Genomic DNA, 18,265 nt, shown 5'->3' on the forward strand with positions numbered 1-18,265 from the left:
CAATGTTTGCCTTAAAAATGGACAAACATTGACGATTTTTCATGGGTTTAGCTTAACCCACACTAAATACAGGCGGTCCCCGAGATACCTACGGATAATACGGTACCTCTTATACGCGGATTCGGAGATTCGCGGTTTTCTAATTTTGACAGTTTTTTTAGTAAATTGTACTGATTTGACACATCAATTGTAAATTGCCAAATAATTTCCGTTTTGATCGAATGTTCAAAACTATTTCAAAAGGTTTAAAACTGTTATATTCAGTCAGAATCATATCAAATAATTCATAAAGTGACTAAAACCGCCTCCTACTAGCAAAATTACACGAAAATTAGTGATATTTTTGCTGGAAATCACGAGATTCGACTTACGCGGAAATTCGAGATACGCGGTATGTTGCGGCCGTTTTCGGTCCCCATTAACCGTGTATCTCGGGGACCGCCTGTAATTGTTAATTGAACTTTCAATATAAGTTATCCATGAGTCAGCAGCCTAAATTTGAATGCTCGATCAGTCAAATACTAACCATGATGACCAAAAAAGTAAAACAGCATCCTTCAGAAGCGTGCGCGATCAAAGAACGACATCCCGCCAAAACGTTAACGGACCTCATACGGTAGTTTGTGAACGTCGGCATCTACAACATCTTGTTACTGGGGCCCTTCACGATTCTATTCAGTTTTTTGTATGGAGTTTGACAGTTGGAGGCTGAAATCATGTAAACACTCCATACAAAATCATACAAAAAACTAGGCAGAAATTTTCAGTCTAGATTATTCTAGCCTCAAAGCTAGAATTAGATTCGAGTACTTGCTCGAAAACACGGTGTTGTTTACATTTACCCCAAGATGCATTACATAGATCACGTGGTGGAATCTAGAATCAAATTGTATGTAGTCCAGGTGGTCTCTTAGTATGTTTTTTTAAACCAAATTTAAATATCACTTTTTGACAGGATGGGTAAAAACTTTTGTTCAAACAAGCTTTCTTGAGATTTGACGAATACTCAAAACACTCTTAAAATCTTCGTTCAGAAGCAGAAGCGATAAAAATCAGCCTTCTAAATTCATACACCTTGGGAAAAGCACACCTGTATATTCTAGTCACTTAGATAGCTTTTCGAAAACTGCTATACAATGCAAACAGCTGACAGGCTGAACTTTCAGCCTACGAACCTACGACGGAAAGGGCTCCACTATTAGACAACATCAAGAGCATCGCACCAAATCCCAGTATCGAATGGACGACGACCCTGAGTGACTAGCAGCTCCAAAGGAAACTGGATCGTTAATGACGATAACTTACCTATTGCTGACTTCAAATTAAAGTGAGCTGAAGATAAAGACCGAAAGAAAAGTGGCTACATCGCTGCGTTCCCTTGGCCGGAGGTCTATGCAGCCGGTCAAACAGTGGAAAAGTACTTAGTAAACATAAAAAAATAAGTCAGTAAGCTAGTTTCGGAACTGCAGGCTATGACGCCAGAACTCTCAACCCTTATTTTAGGATATGGATCGGCTAAATCTCGAAGTGATCAACGAACCGGTCTAACATCCCCCAAATGCGTCCTATCAAGAATTACTGGACCAACATGATGCAAAAGATTTAGCCCAACAATTTTGTCACAAAAACTGAGGACTTCACAAAAATCCGAGGAAGAATTTAAAAACATCCCTAAACGCATATATTCTTCTACCATGATGATAATTGACAAATAACTGACGCAAAGTAGCTTGTAAGGTCGTAGATTTATTTTTATATTTTTATATGAATAATAACTTTTTAAGGAATGTTTATAAAGTGCACATCTTACAGTCTTAAAGTTTTGTTCTATAGCTATCCGAACAAATTCCATTTTTAATGCAAACGTTACGTTTGATTATATTTTTTTATTGATTAAACTATTCAATTCCATTACAATGAACCCTGATTGTTAGCGTAAAGAGTCACAAAGTTTTTAATTACAGACGCTCACGTAATATCTGCTAAAAATCGAAAATTCAAATCCCCTTGTAAAAGCTTTATTTTCAATCAAACTCCCTTCATTAGCATCATGATATTGATTTTTGTCAAAATCTATTGAATATTAAAACATCTGCCTATAGGTTCTGCCAAGTCCCTTTCATCGCTGAAAAGGGATCCGCGATGTCCCCTCGCAAAAAATGACAATTTTTCAATTTTTATTTCATATTTTACTTCACTTTTCGCCGCACTCATAGCGAGTTTCAGCCAACAAAATGATTAATTCATCCGCGAACCCGTCCGCGATCAATAACGGAAACCCTTTCACCAAACATCCTCAGTTCACCGCAGTGTAAATGCAAAATCACTTAGAATTATGCAAAATCACCTAGATCCCTTCCCGCTGCCCAGCAATCAACGCAAATTGATTTCACATCCAGCAACAGTAACGATAATCCCTCTGCCAATCGCAACTGCAGCCAACAGCGACCCTGGCCGATACAACCGGTGTAACGGGTTAAATGAAATGGCCCCTCTCTAACTCTCTAACGGATCGCTGCAATGATTAACCGGATCGTGAGCTTTTTTGTGTGCTAGAATTCAATTACCAACCGGTGTCCTCCCGGGGTCCCGTCCCGGTGGGAAAAGTGCCCTCCGGTGACAAATGACAAGTGGATGAGTTGACACAATCGATCCGGGACCGTACAGGGACGAAACAAAGGCACCATGGGAATGCAGCCGTTTTTGCATAGATGCAAAACTCGTCTCCCCCTTCCCCTTATCGGAAAAGGCAGGCGATGCGATCATTAATGTCAGCCAATCCGTTCCGGCTCGGGCAAGGGCAAAACCAGTCTGTAGCGCATGGTTCTGTGTCTCTCCCCGTTTCACATTTGCTTGCGCCGTTTGTGATTGATGAAGCTGCATATGATGTGTGCACGCCACTTCCGGCTTGCCTGGCGCAGCTGCTTCTGCCATCCTATCCTAGGCGCACCGTTTTGTCGTCGGCCCGAAATTGATGAGCCGTGAAGCGTTTTGCATAAATTAAGTTGATAAACTTGGTTTATACACACGCTGCCGCGTGTTTGCACGCTTTAAACGGTACGATTTGTTTTATTAGCGTCCACCGGCAAGGCCACCCTTGCCGACGACATGGAGCAACCGGTTTGCCCGCGGCCCGTGAAGCACTTGCCGGGGCGCGACTGATCGAGCGCGTCCGTGCTAGGACGACCGAGGGCGCCCCTATAATCGCCCGGAGGGTGAGCCCAAGAAAGGGCTCATGCTGCTGCTGTTACTGCCGCTGTTTACTTAACCTCCAGTGATTGTGGCACACGCAAACACTTGTGCTACTGTCGCATTACGTGCCGCGGTAAACGAAACGAGGAGTGAAGTAATTTGCATAATTGCAGTCAATTAATCATGATTAATAAAGAGGTGATTTTTTTTTTCGGGCCGGGCGGCCTCTGCGGTTGATCTTGCGGATCGGATAGGGCGCCCGTTTTTTTAAAAATAAAGGTAGTTTTGGGATTGTCTGTGGGTAAGCACACATTTGTGCTTCTGAAAATTCCCATGCCAATGACGATGAAGGGGGGCAATCGTCTATTTTTATGCAAATTTCACGTTTCAATGCGACAAATCGATCAACTGTTTAGGCCAAGCTTAGGTAAAAACGAGCATTTAATGATGGAAAAAACGAACGCATACGACGCATGCGACAAATTATCGAAAAGCTTGATAAATTGAACCCTTTTGTCACTTGGCCCGAATCGGGAAGGATCGACACAAACCTCAATGACTCCAGACAAACGAGACCTTCAACGTCGGACGTCTCTGCGGGCTGGCTTTGATCCGATTCCGAACAAAACCCATGGCGCTGAGAAGAGCAGACCGTCCGCCCCAGCAGAACGACGGTCGTTGAATAAATCTTCAATTAACCACCAGCGGACAGCGGATACTTTATGGTGGCCGCAACGTCCGTGCAAGTCCCCGTAGACGGTCTAAGTTTGGTAAACGAAGCCAGACGAAAAGCCGGCTAATGATTGAAGGTTTTCGATGCTTTTTTTCTTCTTCTTCTACCATGGGCACCGAGAGAACCCCTCGACAGTGTCACCCACGCGCCACGGAATCGATCGAATGGTGAGCCAGACTTTGTGTGTGATCCTTTTTCGTTCGAGCAACAGCACTGCAGCACTACGGAGAGGGAAGCGGTTTTGGTTAATTAATGAATTAGTTGAAGTGAAAGTTTTATTGCGCGTTGCGTTTTGCGTTGGCGCACACACACACACACACGTTGGCGTTTGTCTGTGTGGCGCTTGTACCTTGAGCTGTTGGTCGTCTGGAAATGGGGCGAGCAATCGTACCCGTGGTCCGCGGTGAGGTGCAATATGCATTTACATGCACACCAAAACCGTCCGCCGCGGTTGTTGCAGCCAGACTTCTGGCGCAACCGGTCGTCAGACATCGAGCCGTATTTGTTAATTGTAATGTCAACGGTGCAATAAAAATTAAACCACCCAAGCCACCCGGGGAGGGTGTGAATGCTGGCTGATGTCATGGATTATTTATTCAAGGTGGAAGTGGTTTTTTCTCCGATTTAATTACTCCTCAACAGCATGCAGGAAGGGAAAGGTACAATCTTTTATGTTAATTTTCGATTGATCGCTCCTTCGTTTGAATAAAAAAACAGGTGAAATTTTAGAAAACAATCTCAATAACTCCAAACAAATAAATTCCAAATAGTATTAGGATACGTTTAGAATTTTGTTAAATTAATATGAAACAATTAACAGGCATTTTTGACCCATCTGTTTCTCGCACTCCTGTCAGATTCCGAACAAATTATGCTCGGTCGTCCGAAACGATTGCACCAAACATTCCATTTTTCGCAAAATGTATCATGTTAATAAAACGGCCAACCATTGTGGAATGTGGCCAAAATCGATGCGCAGTGAACACAGTCAGACCCACGGTTGAATTTCACGATTCCCTAAATCGATCATCACAGCTTCCCGTTCGCCGTTTGGGTAGGTTCCCAATCGATCGTATGGTTGATAGTATTTAGCAAACACAGGAAAAAAAGAGACACAAAAGCTCAAAACCGTCGCGCTCATGAAGTTATGTTTGGTTTTATGGGGAAGCTGTCATTTGTTTTTCTTCATGCTTAGGCTTTTCTTTTTCTGGTTTTTGCTTGTAACGAATTATACAATTTCATAATTTGTGTCATCATTATCCATCGATAGGGCCATAAATCGTGCGCCGAGTGGTACGATGTTATGATTTCTTTGCTTGTTTAATAGCTCCACCGGCAAAACGGAACGTTCGTGAAGCAGTACCAACATGGAACGCGCGCTTGGGGATGGAAAAAAAACCTGTTTCGAGCGAAATGCATCCAACCGAGAGATGTAACCTGCAGCTGCTCCTGCCGCTGTTGCAGTTGAAGGACACGCTGCTGCTTGTCGCCGATGTGATGCTAAACGATTCACACGGCTGTGGCCGTTCTAAGTGATTTCTAAAACCTACACAAAACGGATGAGAGAGGGGGGGCGGGGAGGAAAGATGCTTAGAAACAGGGCAAAACAGGGAGGACACAGAACAGAAAGCTGGCTCCGAATGGCAGACGGACAAAAAACCCGACAAATTAGCTTTTTTGGTACGGGCACGATCGTCTCTGTTCATGCGTTAAGATGTGTAAAGTTTGAAAAAGGTTGAATTTGAGCAAACATTCTTTCTTTAATATACCAACAAAATATTGTATGAAAGTAATGAAAAAGGGTAAAAATAATTATTCATCTTTTCCAATTGTTATTTCTTATCCAATAAGTATTTCAAAATGCATTCAAAAGACTCTACAACAAGCCACGAACTTTCCCAAACGAGCAATCGCTCAAAATCGGCGCCTTGGCCAGGTTGTCTCCTTCTGCCGTCAAAATTATTCTTACTGTTCACCGTGCCACCCGCTCCATCAACTATCCGTCAATCCGACGAACCATCGATTTAATTACGGCTCACTAACGCTGCCGCCACGATAACACCCCAACCTACTGACGCCACCAATTCTATCGACGGCATAACAACGAACCAACGAACAGCAACTAGCATGATGGATCATCCTGCTAGAAAATCCCCCACACCACAGTGCGCTCTATAATCAAACACCGCGCACCGGAGGATGCTTTCTCACGCAAATGCGTCACTCGCGTCGCGAGACGCAAAGGATGGTACGGACGCGCCCGCTTTCAGATAGATTTTGCGGCATGGTGGCCACGCGTGCACCACTCTCATCCTCGTATCGATCCCTTGTCGGCTTGTCTTAAGCTGGCTGACGCTGAACACCCGCCCTTAAGTGCCGCGTCGTTGCGGCCGTTTATTAGACACACGTGCCCCGTCTACCGCCACCGTGTCGGTCGGTCTTTATGCGGTGGTCGTGCGCGTGTGAGTGCGCGCGCGCTCTCTAGCGCGCGTTCCGTTTGCCGAAGGCGGGAAATGGTCGAAAATCGTGACTGATAAATTCAATCAGCGGCTGTAATCACGTCGAGCGACTCGCCGGGTACCCCTGGTGTGCTCGCATTTATTAATAGATGGACTATTGGAAGGGGGGAAATAGAGGCAAAGGAGAGAGAGAGGAAGATAGCTTAGAGCTATGTGTTGGAGGGCTTTCCACTTAGGGAGGAACGATATATCGATATAAAAGGAACATTTTTTCAATTAAACACATAAAAGTTAGATTAAGAAGGACATTTGCATGGAATAATATTGCCTCTATAAATTATTTAAAAAAATATATAACTATTAGAAAACAAAAACTTTATTTTTTCACCAAAGAGCGGAATGTTTAATCGATTACGTGAAGGCCACGACATTCACCTCCCTCCTAATCATCTTCAGCTATCCGGTTGTGGAGCGAGTGAAGAGCTTAACTCAGCCAAGTAAAACATAATAATCAGTTGATGACTATCAACAAATGATTTATAGGCGTCGGATTGCCACCGGTAGGAAGATTGATGGGGCTGGTTGGCAAGTGGGTGGGTGCTGCTTCTACACCATATCCTCCTTTCCATTTTCATACTCGTCGCAGGGAAAAAGGTGCACACGTGCGGCATGCCCGTCTCGGAAAGCGTAGTCGAAAGTATAGAGAAAAATCTATTTTCTATCGCTCGAGGGCCGTAATTATGTGCCACTTTAAGGTGGTAGTGTGGCGTGAGATGGAGCTTTTGGGCGTTCTGTGCGTGTTGTTTCGCCTGAAGAGCGGGTGAATCGTTCGCCCAGGGGTGGGACACAGATAATCCCACATTAGGCAGGCGCTTAAGATACTTGTGGTTGTTTCACTTGAAGGAGATACAAACGGATTACCTGTTTTAAATGAGGAATGAAGCAATTCACTAAATTAATTTATTTTTATGAAAAAACTCAATAAACATTGTTTTTTTTTACAAATAAAATCAACCTTGAGAAGAACGTCTTTCTATTATCTACGTTCAAATAATTCCGGAATCTTCTGCACGTTTCTGCTCCCATTTTACCGCAAAACAAACACGCTCGTACTGCACTCTGGCAAGATAAATTTATTTTAATTCGATTAATTCGTAAGCAACTGCCAATCGGCTAATGAACACCCCGGGAACCATCGGTCCGTGAACGGATGCGCGGCTGGCATCATATCTCCAACACCTCCGGGAAGACGGACCTCGGCCGAAGAATGCGCAATCGAATGGTTTCATTATTGATAAAATTTGACGCACCGGCCACACTACGGTGTGATTTCATAAATCCACTATCTTACGATTTGCATCGATGTGAACCCCCGCGTTGATGCCGTTCTTGCCAAAGTTCTTGGCAATCGTTTGGGCTCTAAAATTATTTTACGACTCTACGCCCAAAGCGCACCCGGGGCGTCTGCATTTGCTTACTGATAAGCATCGTTACATATTTATTTGGGGAGTGTTAATTAAAAAATTACCTACCAAATGTGCGGCTGGACGATTGCGGTGATTTCAAGCAGTGAAGCTTTCGTCCCATTCGTCATTGAACCGAGCGGGTCCGCTTTGACTTTTTGATTTCCTAATATTTTCTTCTTTTCTGGCTGTAAGATAACAATTACGGAAAAGCACAAGGCACCAAAGGCGTCGTTTGGAAAAGAAAGAAAAAAAACAAGCAGGAAACACCGTAAGATAAATAAACATACCGAAAAGTGTAACCGCCCGTTGGGAGCCGATTAAAGGCCACAATAAAACCCACACGCATCACCATAAACCCCATCAGCACACAATAGAAAACGAACCCAAAACAACAACGAGAACGACAACAACAACAAAAACCGGTCAAGACGGTTCCGAGTGCAGCTGCACATTCTTGGTTTTATTGTGTGTTCGCTTTTATGGTCCAAACGCGTCCTGTTGCATTCCCGTTGTTGCATCCTTCCCGTCCCTGCCGCGATGTGCCCGGCGTGGTTGCACGATCGTTGGCTCGCAGAGGAGCTGCTCGGTAGATTTTGTGACTCAGAATGGCGCCGATCGGCCACAGGTCAATCTTTACCGTTTTCCATGATGCGCCGAGTGAATAAGGTGTGATAAAGGTTCTGGATTTTAAGGGTTTTGAAGGTGCTTTTGGTTCACATGGTGATTGACCAGTGTTATTCGGATGATGAGTCATCATGTGCAATAATTGCTACAATAAGATATTTGAACTTTTAGAGACAGTTGAAGCCATAGGCGGGTCATTTCTTCTTAAATTAAGAATATATTTGGTAATCAATGACATTTATCAATTTATTTATTTATTTAAAAATCCTCTACGAAGTTTCAAGAGTTTTAAGAAAATTAAATTCACTATTTATTTAATCCTAGAAATGAGTGAAACTGCTCGAAAAATGAAAAGTATTTAATATTTTTTTAAGACGATATTTATCAAAAGTTTGCTTCATATTAAATATTCGTGAAGCGTTGTTCATCAAAATACACACACAACATGCCTTATATTTCACGTTTAATATGATTATTTAAATTTATTTTATATATTGTTTGTTCTAGCATGAAATGACAAAACAAACTTCAGTGTAATAAACTATAGTACAAAACAGCACAATATCCTAACGTTTATTATCTTTTTATTCGTATTTTTATTAATGCTTTTTGAGATATCATCTAAAGCCAATAATTAATTTTCAATTTCACTCGATCGCCAAATGGACTTTTAATATTTAGAAAACCACGAGTTGCATTGCAAATTTATGAGAATATAATATTTAACTATGGTCAGCAATGATACAGAATTTTATTCCAACCAGATCTAAGAACTATACATGAAAGATTAAACCCCGTAGATTACTTCCTTTGCACTTCATACCACTGTGCACCGACTGATCTGTCCCGTTTAAAGCTTACACTGTTGCAAACGGGCTCTATAAGCTTTAATATTTCGCCCCCCTTACAAGGCAAAAACCAATTCACTTCCATGTGCACAAGGCTACCCTTCCAGACATCCAGACGAAACCGTGCAAAAGTGGAGACCGCCATCATATCGCCAACGCCGTCTTGCAGCGACAAAAGCCGGCCGCACTCGCATTTGTCTCCGCCAACTTGCCGCCATAACGATGCCCCCAGACAATCACACTAACGATGGCTGCCGCTCTGTTGGCATCTCCTCCCGTACCCCCCCACAGTAATCGCCGGTCACAAAAGATCGCGTAAGGAAAGTGTGAGGAAATTGATTTGCATGCTAGTAAAAATTTAATACGGATCAATAACGGACTGTCATTTTTTGTTTTTGTTTTTCTCATTGTACATTATCCCATGCCACTCGCGCCACTGTGTGAACTGAAACGGGGTAGGGCAATAAACGTGAGACTCATCGGTGTGCAATGACGACGATGACCACAGGAGCGAATGCCCGACACTCGGCTGTGCCCAAGCCGGCTCGGTATGGACAGTGCGCCATAAGCCGTGTGTAGTCTACGAGGTGTTGCACACGTACAAAACGACCGATTGGGTATTAAAGCCGTGTTTTGCACACAATTCATCGCTAGCTTCCGTACGATATCGCTTTTGGATGATGGTGGTGCAGCCTGCTCCGTCCCATTTCGATCGTAAACGATCGGTGACACATAGCAACGTGCCGTACTGTTTCCCTGGCGTGTGCTCTTTGACGGGGGTTTTATACTAAATTTCACTCATAAGGTAAACCGGTGAGGAAGTTAATGCTAAGGTATGGTACGAGACGTCATTAAAAGCACTCCTTCCAGGTTGAGACCCGTTCCAGCGCGATGATCTTCGACAACAAGTTTCTGGCGTCCCTGTATCACGCCTGTACAGCTAGAAGAACATTTTTGCGTATTGATCAAGCACTATATTAAAAATATATATATATATTTAATAAGCAACGAATATGAATCCCAATGATTAGTTGAATCAAGATCCTCCCAGCCTTCACCAACCTTGCCCTAAAAATCGTTCCAGCCGCACTGTCCTCTACCTGTTTAGCTGCTTCAAATTAAAGCAGCACAACAATGGAATTGAATTCAAACCATCCCAAACGCTCCCAAAAGGACATCCCATCTCGGCGGCGACAACCATTATTAAGCTCATCAAACCATCGCCATAATGCCCCGTGATGTTTATCTTCACGCAGCACTTCTTTCCCTTCAATCAACGAATCTGGCCGTTCCGTATCCTCCCCTGCCGTGCATTCGAACGAAACTGGTGTCCCTTTTTTATCTTCACTGGTGCCTTGTTTATCCCTATATTCCCACTCGGGGGGCCCAACTCCACTCCCTTAGCAGACACCTTCACGCCGCAAACAATGGCTCGAATCGGTGGCAAGGATACGCGCCTAGTTGCAACCCCCTTTTACCACACATCAAACAAATGGGCTGTTCATTCTCTGCTGTTTTGTCTGTGTTTGGGCAACGGGTGAAACATAATCCAGCACACCACGTTTATGGGCTGCTGGAAGCGGCAAGCAAATAGCAACCGAACCGAACAAACAAAAACGGGTAAAAGCAGGCAAGCAACGGATCGGAACGTGGAACGTGCACGGCGAGTGAGGTTTCGGAAAATTAACGCCATCGCCAAGTAGGAACGAAGCGCCCGACCGTCCCGAGCGTTGGATGAAACGAGCTCGAGCAACGATCGACCGAGATCTACGGGTCAGATCGACTGTGTACACGGCATCTCACTCGTGGCCACGGGGGGAGATACAAGGAAAGCACGGCAGCACGGGTAATGCTGCAGGAGAAGCCCGGGCCAATCCCCGGGCGACCCAGCGGTACCCACTGCCACTACGAAAGCGAACGCACCGATCACGATCCGGACCCCATGCCGTGCGCTGCAGCCTCCACAGGCTGCGAGAGCGTCGTCAAACGCCCCCGGTGAGACGGCTCGAACAACAAAAAGGAGATGAAGAACAACGAACAAAAAAGACAACAAATTCATGTGTCGCGTGGCGTGGGAACGGAAAACATGGCCTCGCGTGCATCCCAACCTTGGAACGAAACGAACGCAGCGTGCGCCTCGATCCTGCACGGCGTAGCCCGATCGCGCCAGGCCAGCACGCGTGCACCTCCGGCGACCGGTGGCTGCGGTTGGCCTAATGCTACCAACACCATGCTCTCGATGGATCACAGAAGGGAAGAGGGGGGGGGGGGTGTCATAATTTAAATAACAGCCCAACCCCGCGCGTCGATCACGGAATGACGGAAAGGGTCTTCTTTGTTCCATCCCCTCGAGATGGACGGTCTATCTTTCTTCTAAAAAAAACACACATTACAGCGTCCCTGTTGCCGTTTATGGTCGACCGATGGTACCAGCTTCCCAACCACTCTCTTTGCTCCGGGGGTCGTTGCTGCTGCTGCTACTGCTGTAAATCTCTTATTTATTTATTCGATTTATTTAGTGCTGGGCCGATTACAAACCAACGCAAACGCACACCGCGAGTCCAAAAAAGGCAAGCGCGAGGCTCCCTTCGTGCGATCGTTGTTCACTTGCTTCGCTTTTGGCGCGGTGAAGCAGTGATCCGTTTCGGCGAGTGGTAATGTTGGTGCACTGGGGAGGATGATGTGCATGTAACACCGATTACAAGCGCAATCGCCTTCATTCAGTGCTGATCTGATCGGCAGCGGAATCTGCTTCCCGAACAGGAGAATGCTGTCGTTTTTGAGACCATCAACCATGTTGCGGGACGGAATAGCCACTAGTCGTTCTTCACACTCTGCTCTGAATTCAAATAGCGCGTGGCCACGGGGGTGAAAAAATGTTGAAAAATTTTTCAACTTTGTCAAAATTGCTTGTCAACTGCAAAAAAGAGCTTTTCTCGTGGCCGCACCAAAAACATACACAAGAGCGACAAAAAGCTCCAACATCTGAATATCATCGATATTTTGGTTAAGAAGCACGAAATAGGTACATAAACCAATTATAATGATGCATTTTAGCATTAATATCATAGCAATGGGTCACAACTGCGCCAAATAGCTGTTTGTTTACGTTTTTTCGCGAACGTCAAATTTTGTGTACTTTTTGTCAACTTTTGTCAACTTTATTTCCTGGCAGCTCCAGGAAACAAAATTTTGACAAAAGCTCAAAAAAGTGACAAAAGCTCACATTTTGAAAAATTTGTCAGCATTTTGTCACTCCCATGGCCTTTCGCTTAAATTATTTTGTTTTATTAATGAAAGCGATGATCTGGAAACATTGCCAACAACAAGTAACTGGTGGCTAGTAGATTGATTATAGTTACAAGTTAAGATTCTATAAAAGTGCCGATCTGATCTGATGATATGCTTGGGTAACAATTTTACACGGTAACGGTAACAATTAGGATCCCATTGTAGGCTATGCATCCTATGTATCCTAAGTCATTAGCGTATTCCAGGTTTTGGATTAACTCAAAGTAAATGCATTAAGTGACCTGATGGAAGACAGACGAGCCTCCCAAATTCTTAGTGTATACGCTTACCATCCATGCACACCTATTTTCTTCTGGCACACGTTGACAGATCTCGATAGCCATTTTAATGACGTCACGTGTATGCACTTCAGGATCTAAAATTATGCGAACGGATTGATAGGTGGCGAAACTACATGAAAAGTATAATAAATGACTCTCAATTTTTTGCAGTAATTTAAATGAAGTTCACAACACATTGGATATCTTAGTCGTTTCATAGTTCGACAGCGCGACATATTGAAAAAGCTAGGTTGCCGATTTATCAAGAAACAACAATTATCAGTGCGTTAGTTTGCCGTTAGAGCGCCTATATGCCGGTCAATTTGTTTTACATTGTTGAGACATTAAAATGATGTCTTGTTATTTCGAATGCTGTGTAATATTCTTCAATAGTCCATACTTCAATAACCAGTCCATCGATAGTAAGTTCTTGTATTTCCACATTTCAAAACATTGATTTTCAATTGCTAGTCGAAGGGCCAAAAAAATCAAAATGTTAGCAGGAACCATTATTTTTTCTCGCATTTCATCACACATGACTAGTTTTTGCAAAGTTATTATTTGCCAGATGAGCGGATGGGTTAGCCAAAGGCCGTCTAAAACACGTGTCATTTTAAAAGGAGTTAATTGTGTAAAGTACGCTGAACCTATTTTTCATTAGCATCTTTAACTATCAGAACTGTCTCCTAAAATAATGGCGGTCTACTCTTTACCACTTAGTGCTTTTTTTCACCGGTCGGGCAGGTACATTTGAGTTTTTGGCACATGGCTTTAATAACGCTAATTTCATACGTTTCTTGCACTTGCGAAACACGAATGTAACGAGCAACACCAGCCGGAAAATGCGTTACGGTCACATTAGCAGTGGATGCTGTACATGTAACACCTTTACTCCAACGCTGGTTATCGACTGAAACTTCTACGACGTATGTCCGATCAATTGACTTATACCAACCATTTGACTTTTCCACTCGAATACAGTTGACCATGATATGTTTACCCAAATCGATTTCACCATTCAGGCTCAACATATTTGAAAATGTTGGGGACCACTTAATCTTATCATTGGCTATAGTCAGCTCCGCCACTGTAAATATAAATGATGAGTAAACAACTTTAGGTAAACTACTATATCACCTTGTATGCTTACAGGATGTAGCACGATGAGGCAATTCCGATGACTTCTCTTTCTCAGCAATTATATCCAACAGACGATTCGGATCCAGGACATTTGCACTCCGCACCACATTCAAAAGGTCATGCTGAGACATCAGCATAAACCGTACCTGATTATAGAGCTTCTCAGCTTTATCTGATTTTGCTTCATTGAATCGGCACCAATCATGAACAGCTTTGAAGATTTCGACTTCATCAGCGAAAAAAGTCGTCCGCTTTAATAAACCGAACAGGGCCTCATAGGATATGCTACGGAACATATCCGACTTCAAGACACTGCTCGCATTCTCGTCCATAAACGTGTAGCATGCAGTGGATAAGCTGTTAAGGTCTAATAAACAAGCAGTTCTTGATATATAGCACACATTGTCCATGCAAATATCTTTGCAAAGGTAATCCGAAATAGCCGTCTGCAGGTCGATAAACCCATACTGATGAGCTAATTCAAGTATATCTAGAATGTCGGTGTTCTTCATCTTCTTTAACGGCAAACGGCCGGTGTAGATATATTTCATCAAAAACTTGAATGCTTCTACCGGAACATCGAGTGCAATTTCGTTCTGCTTAGACTCCTTCAGTCCACCATATAAAAGTGCCCGGAAATATTCGCTCCTTGCCGCTAGGATGTTCCGATGCGCTGGTAGATGCTCGCCCTTCACGATAAAGGTGACGTCCGCATTGTCAGCGTCCATGCACATCTGTGCCAGATGGGATACCAACAATGCTGTTTGATCTATTTCACTGATGGATGAGTTATCCATTTTTCTGTAATTTCCTGCACTTAAACTACAAATTCACCACGGAAAGTAAGGTCGTTCATACAATTTTGAACACGGAAATTTACAATATAAGCACGCGTCAATCTGTACCACACAAGTGACAGAGTTGGACTGAGTCTGGTTGTAACATTTGCAATTGCACAATAAAGAAAGCGATTGGGAGATAACGATATCAAAATGCGTTGCGAACTGAATTCAGTTTGGTGCACCAATACATTCACATCAAGCTTTAGCTCTTGAGTGCACTTGTGGTCTACTTAACATGGACTATTACGTTGGTTGATGACTAGTTGTGTACCACTCTTATCTTTCTTAGTCATCCCGCACTCGCCTAGCATATCTTAACGCTTTACGACAAATAGGCTTGTACACCAATTCAGTAGAAGCTGTCGGCTGAGCGCGCAGCCCGTTGATAAAAATGTTGCGTCTAAATATTGTGTCAATGTAATTGTTTATATTGTGTAAATAATCGTTTAAGCATAGAACAAACTTTGCGGACACAACACCACAATAGAATGGTTATGAGGATTTAAAGATTCTAAAGAGTTTAAAAAAGTTAACCCATTCAGTGTTTTGCCCGAGTCTCGCTCGGGGAAATAGATCGCTTTTATAGTGCTTTGCCCTCGGTGAGAGTCGGGTTGGCTTTTTGCTCCGTTTTGAGGCGTTCTTTATCGCGCGTAGCTGTGTAAAAGCTGTTTGATGACTCACTGCACTGAAACTGAAATTCTTAGAAACAATTTTATTCAAAACATGATGACTGCAGACGTAATGCGATAAACTTACTAAAATCGCATCGCTACTGAAATCCACAAGTCACAAGAAAAAAAAACCCAATAATTATCACTTTAACACTCTGGGCGCTGGCATTGGCGACGAAAAATTGGGTGAATGTGAATTGTTGATCTCAATTTCCTCAAGCGTCAAATACACTAAGTGACTCATGAACGGGATCTAAACGGCTCAAGCTCTCAACCTGAAAATAATCCTAAAAGACTCCGTTTAGCAGACGGCGCAGCTTACGATTTCTTTTCTAGGGATATTTAAATTTTCCAGTAATTTTAACTTAATATGTGATGTTTGATTAATGCAACTTAATTTATCAACAAGAGCAACAATCTCAAGACCATTCTAGGAATCTTATCCATCTCGTTTTAAAAGGAAACGGCCGAATGATGAAGAAACATAAATTACAGGGTTTACCTAGCCAATCCGGCATCGTCAAAGCGTTATCGGTCGCCGTAAATACTTTTTCGGGCGACGCAAACCCTCAATTGGGCACTGTTTACGTCGCCCGAAAAAGTATTTACAGCGACCGATAACGCTTTGACGACCCCCGATTGGCTAGGTAAACCCTGTAAGTACGCAGCTATTACTGAGCAAACGCAGTTTTCGTAGATTTTTGATATCGTTATCTCCTAATCGCTGTGTTCGTTGTGCCATTGCAAAAGTTATAAGAAGAGTAAGTTCAAAACTAAAATTAGTTTAGTACAGATTCGCACGTCCGTATGTTTTAAATTTCAGTGTTCAAAATTGTATGAACGACCTGACTTTCCGTGGTGAATTTGTAGTTTAAGTGCAGGAAATTACAGAAAAATGGCTAACTCATCCATCAGTGAAATAGATGACAATGACAATGCGGACGTCACCTTTATCGTGAAGGGCGAGCATCTACCAGCACATCGGATCATACTGGCGACCAGGAGTGAATACTTTCGGGCGCTATTATACGGTGGACTGAAGGAGTCAAAGCAGAATGAGATTACACTCGATATTCCGGCAAAAGCATTCAAGTATCTGATGAAATACATCTACACCGGCCGTTTGTCACTAAATCAGATGAAGAACACCGACATTCTAGATATACTTGAGTTAGCTCATCAGTATCGGTTTGTCGACTTGCAGACGGCTATTTCGGATTACCTTTGCAAAGTTATTTGCATGGACAATGTGTGCTATATATCAAGAACTGCTTGTTTATTAGACCTTAACAGCTTATCCACTGCATGCTACTCATTTATGGACAAGAATGTGAGCAATGTGATGAAACCGCATATATTCCGTAACATCTCCTATGAGGCCCTGTTGGGTGTATTAAAGCGGACGACTTTTTTCGATGATGAAGTCGAAATCTTTAAAGCTGTTCATGATTGGTGCCGATTTAATGAAGCAAAATCAGATAAAGCTGAGAAGCTCTATAATCAAGTACGGTTTACGCTGATGTCTCAGCATGACCTTTTGAATGTGGTGCGGAGTGCAAATGTCCTGGATCCGAATCGTCTGTTGGATATAATTGCTGAGAAAGAGAAGTCATCGGAATTGCCTCATCGAGCTTCATCCTGTAAGCATACAATATGATACAGTACTTTACCTGAACTGACTCATCATTTATATCTGCAGTGCTAGAGATGACTCTACTCAACGATATGATTAAGTGGTACTTCTCAGGTGCAACATCATGGAGCTGGATTGGTGTAATCGATTTGGATAAACTTTTCATGGTCAACTGTATTCGAGTGGAAAAGTCAAATAAATTGTATTCTAACTATCAGATAGAAGTTTCACACGATCAACAGTGTTGGACCCAAGTTGCCCCACGTACAGGATCCTTTAATTTTTGGACCGTAGCCCAGTTTCGGAATAGGCTTGTTCGTTTCATTCGTATTTCTTTCGTCAGAGAAACAGAGGACATTGCATCCATTAAAGTAATGTACAATAAACATACTTAACATCACAATGAGGGGTGGCCCTGTGGTACACACGGCTTAACAACATATCTACATGTGTTTCAAGAAAACGATTAAATAAAGAGATCCCTGCAAGTAAAGTCGATTTAGATGAAGAAGAGTTAACAATTACTATTTATTTATCGTTATTAATCTATTTATTCATTGAAGCTGAATCGGTCATGTTGGGTTGTCACCAAAAACATACTAAACTTTGGATGTGTAGGGTGAACTCAACTCACGCAAACTATCTCTTACATCCGAAACACCATGTTTGGTTTACTCCGTCAAACGGTCACCACCGGGTTGGCGCCACCGGATACCGTAAAACACGCTTCCACAAGAACTCACTCCTTTAATTTCGTTAATGAATTCCTAACACCATTTTAATGATCAAACCTCGCTGCGTACCACGCGATCGCAACCTGATCCTCCCTTTGCGTACAACATGTACAACCTCTTGTGTAGTAAAGAAATTCAATTAAACCCATTTTACATGATATTGATTGTGGAGGGATGTTACCACAAGCTTCTTTCTCCATTTCATTCATTCGTTTTGTTTTATGTTCCCAAGGCGTTTGGCAGCTTTAGACTGCGTAAGCGGGTGTGTGTGTGTGTGTGTTAAGAAGCAGCACCCATCCTGCTGTTCCTTCGCCTTTACACGATTCTTAGAACGGATACGGGCAGGAACCA

At 43.0% G+C, this 18,265-nt stretch overlaps 2 protein-coding genes across 3 annotated transcripts; one reads left to right on the forward strand and one right to left on the reverse strand.

Moving 5' to 3' along the window:
* Positions 1–13,294: 13,294 nt before the first annotated feature.
* On the reverse strand, positions 13,295–14,977 carry LOC120897040 (BTB/POZ domain-containing protein 9-like). The gene is made up of 2 exons (XM_040301647.1): positions 14,045–14,977; positions 13,295–13,981 (listed from the first exon to the last, which is right to left on the reverse strand). The coding sequence occupies exons 1-2, from the start codon at positions 14,829–14,831 to the stop codon at positions 13,611–13,613; spliced, it is 1,158 nt and encodes a 385-aa protein (XP_040157581.1). The 5' UTR covers positions 14,832–14,977; the 3' UTR covers positions 13,295–13,610.
* A 223-nt stretch (positions 14,978–15,200) lies between these two features.
* Positions 15,201–17,691, forward strand: LOC120894221 (BTB/POZ domain-containing protein 9-like). 2 transcript variants are annotated; one of them, XM_040296674.1, is made up of 3 exons: positions 15,201–16,308; positions 16,371–17,187; positions 17,247–17,691. In XM_040296674.1, the coding sequence occupies exons 2-3, from the start codon at positions 16,443–16,445 to the stop codon at positions 17,573–17,575; spliced, it is 1,074 nt and encodes a 357-aa protein (XP_040152608.1). In that variant the 5' UTR covers positions 15,201–16,308; positions 16,371–16,442; the 3' UTR covers positions 17,576–17,691. The 2 variants fall into 2 exon arrangements, with proteins under 2 accessions (XP_040152608.1, XP_040152607.1); XM_040296673.1 differs by having other exon boundaries at positions 15,201–17,187.
* Positions 17,692–18,265: the final 574 nt, after the last annotated feature.

Source organism: Anopheles arabiensis, chromosome 2 (genome assembly GCF_016920715.1).
Source record: "Anopheles arabiensis isolate DONGOLA chromosome 2, AaraD3, whole genome shotgun sequence".
In the NCBI taxonomy this organism is placed as follows: domain Eukaryota; kingdom Metazoa; phylum Arthropoda; class Insecta; order Diptera; family Culicidae; genus Anopheles; species Anopheles arabiensis.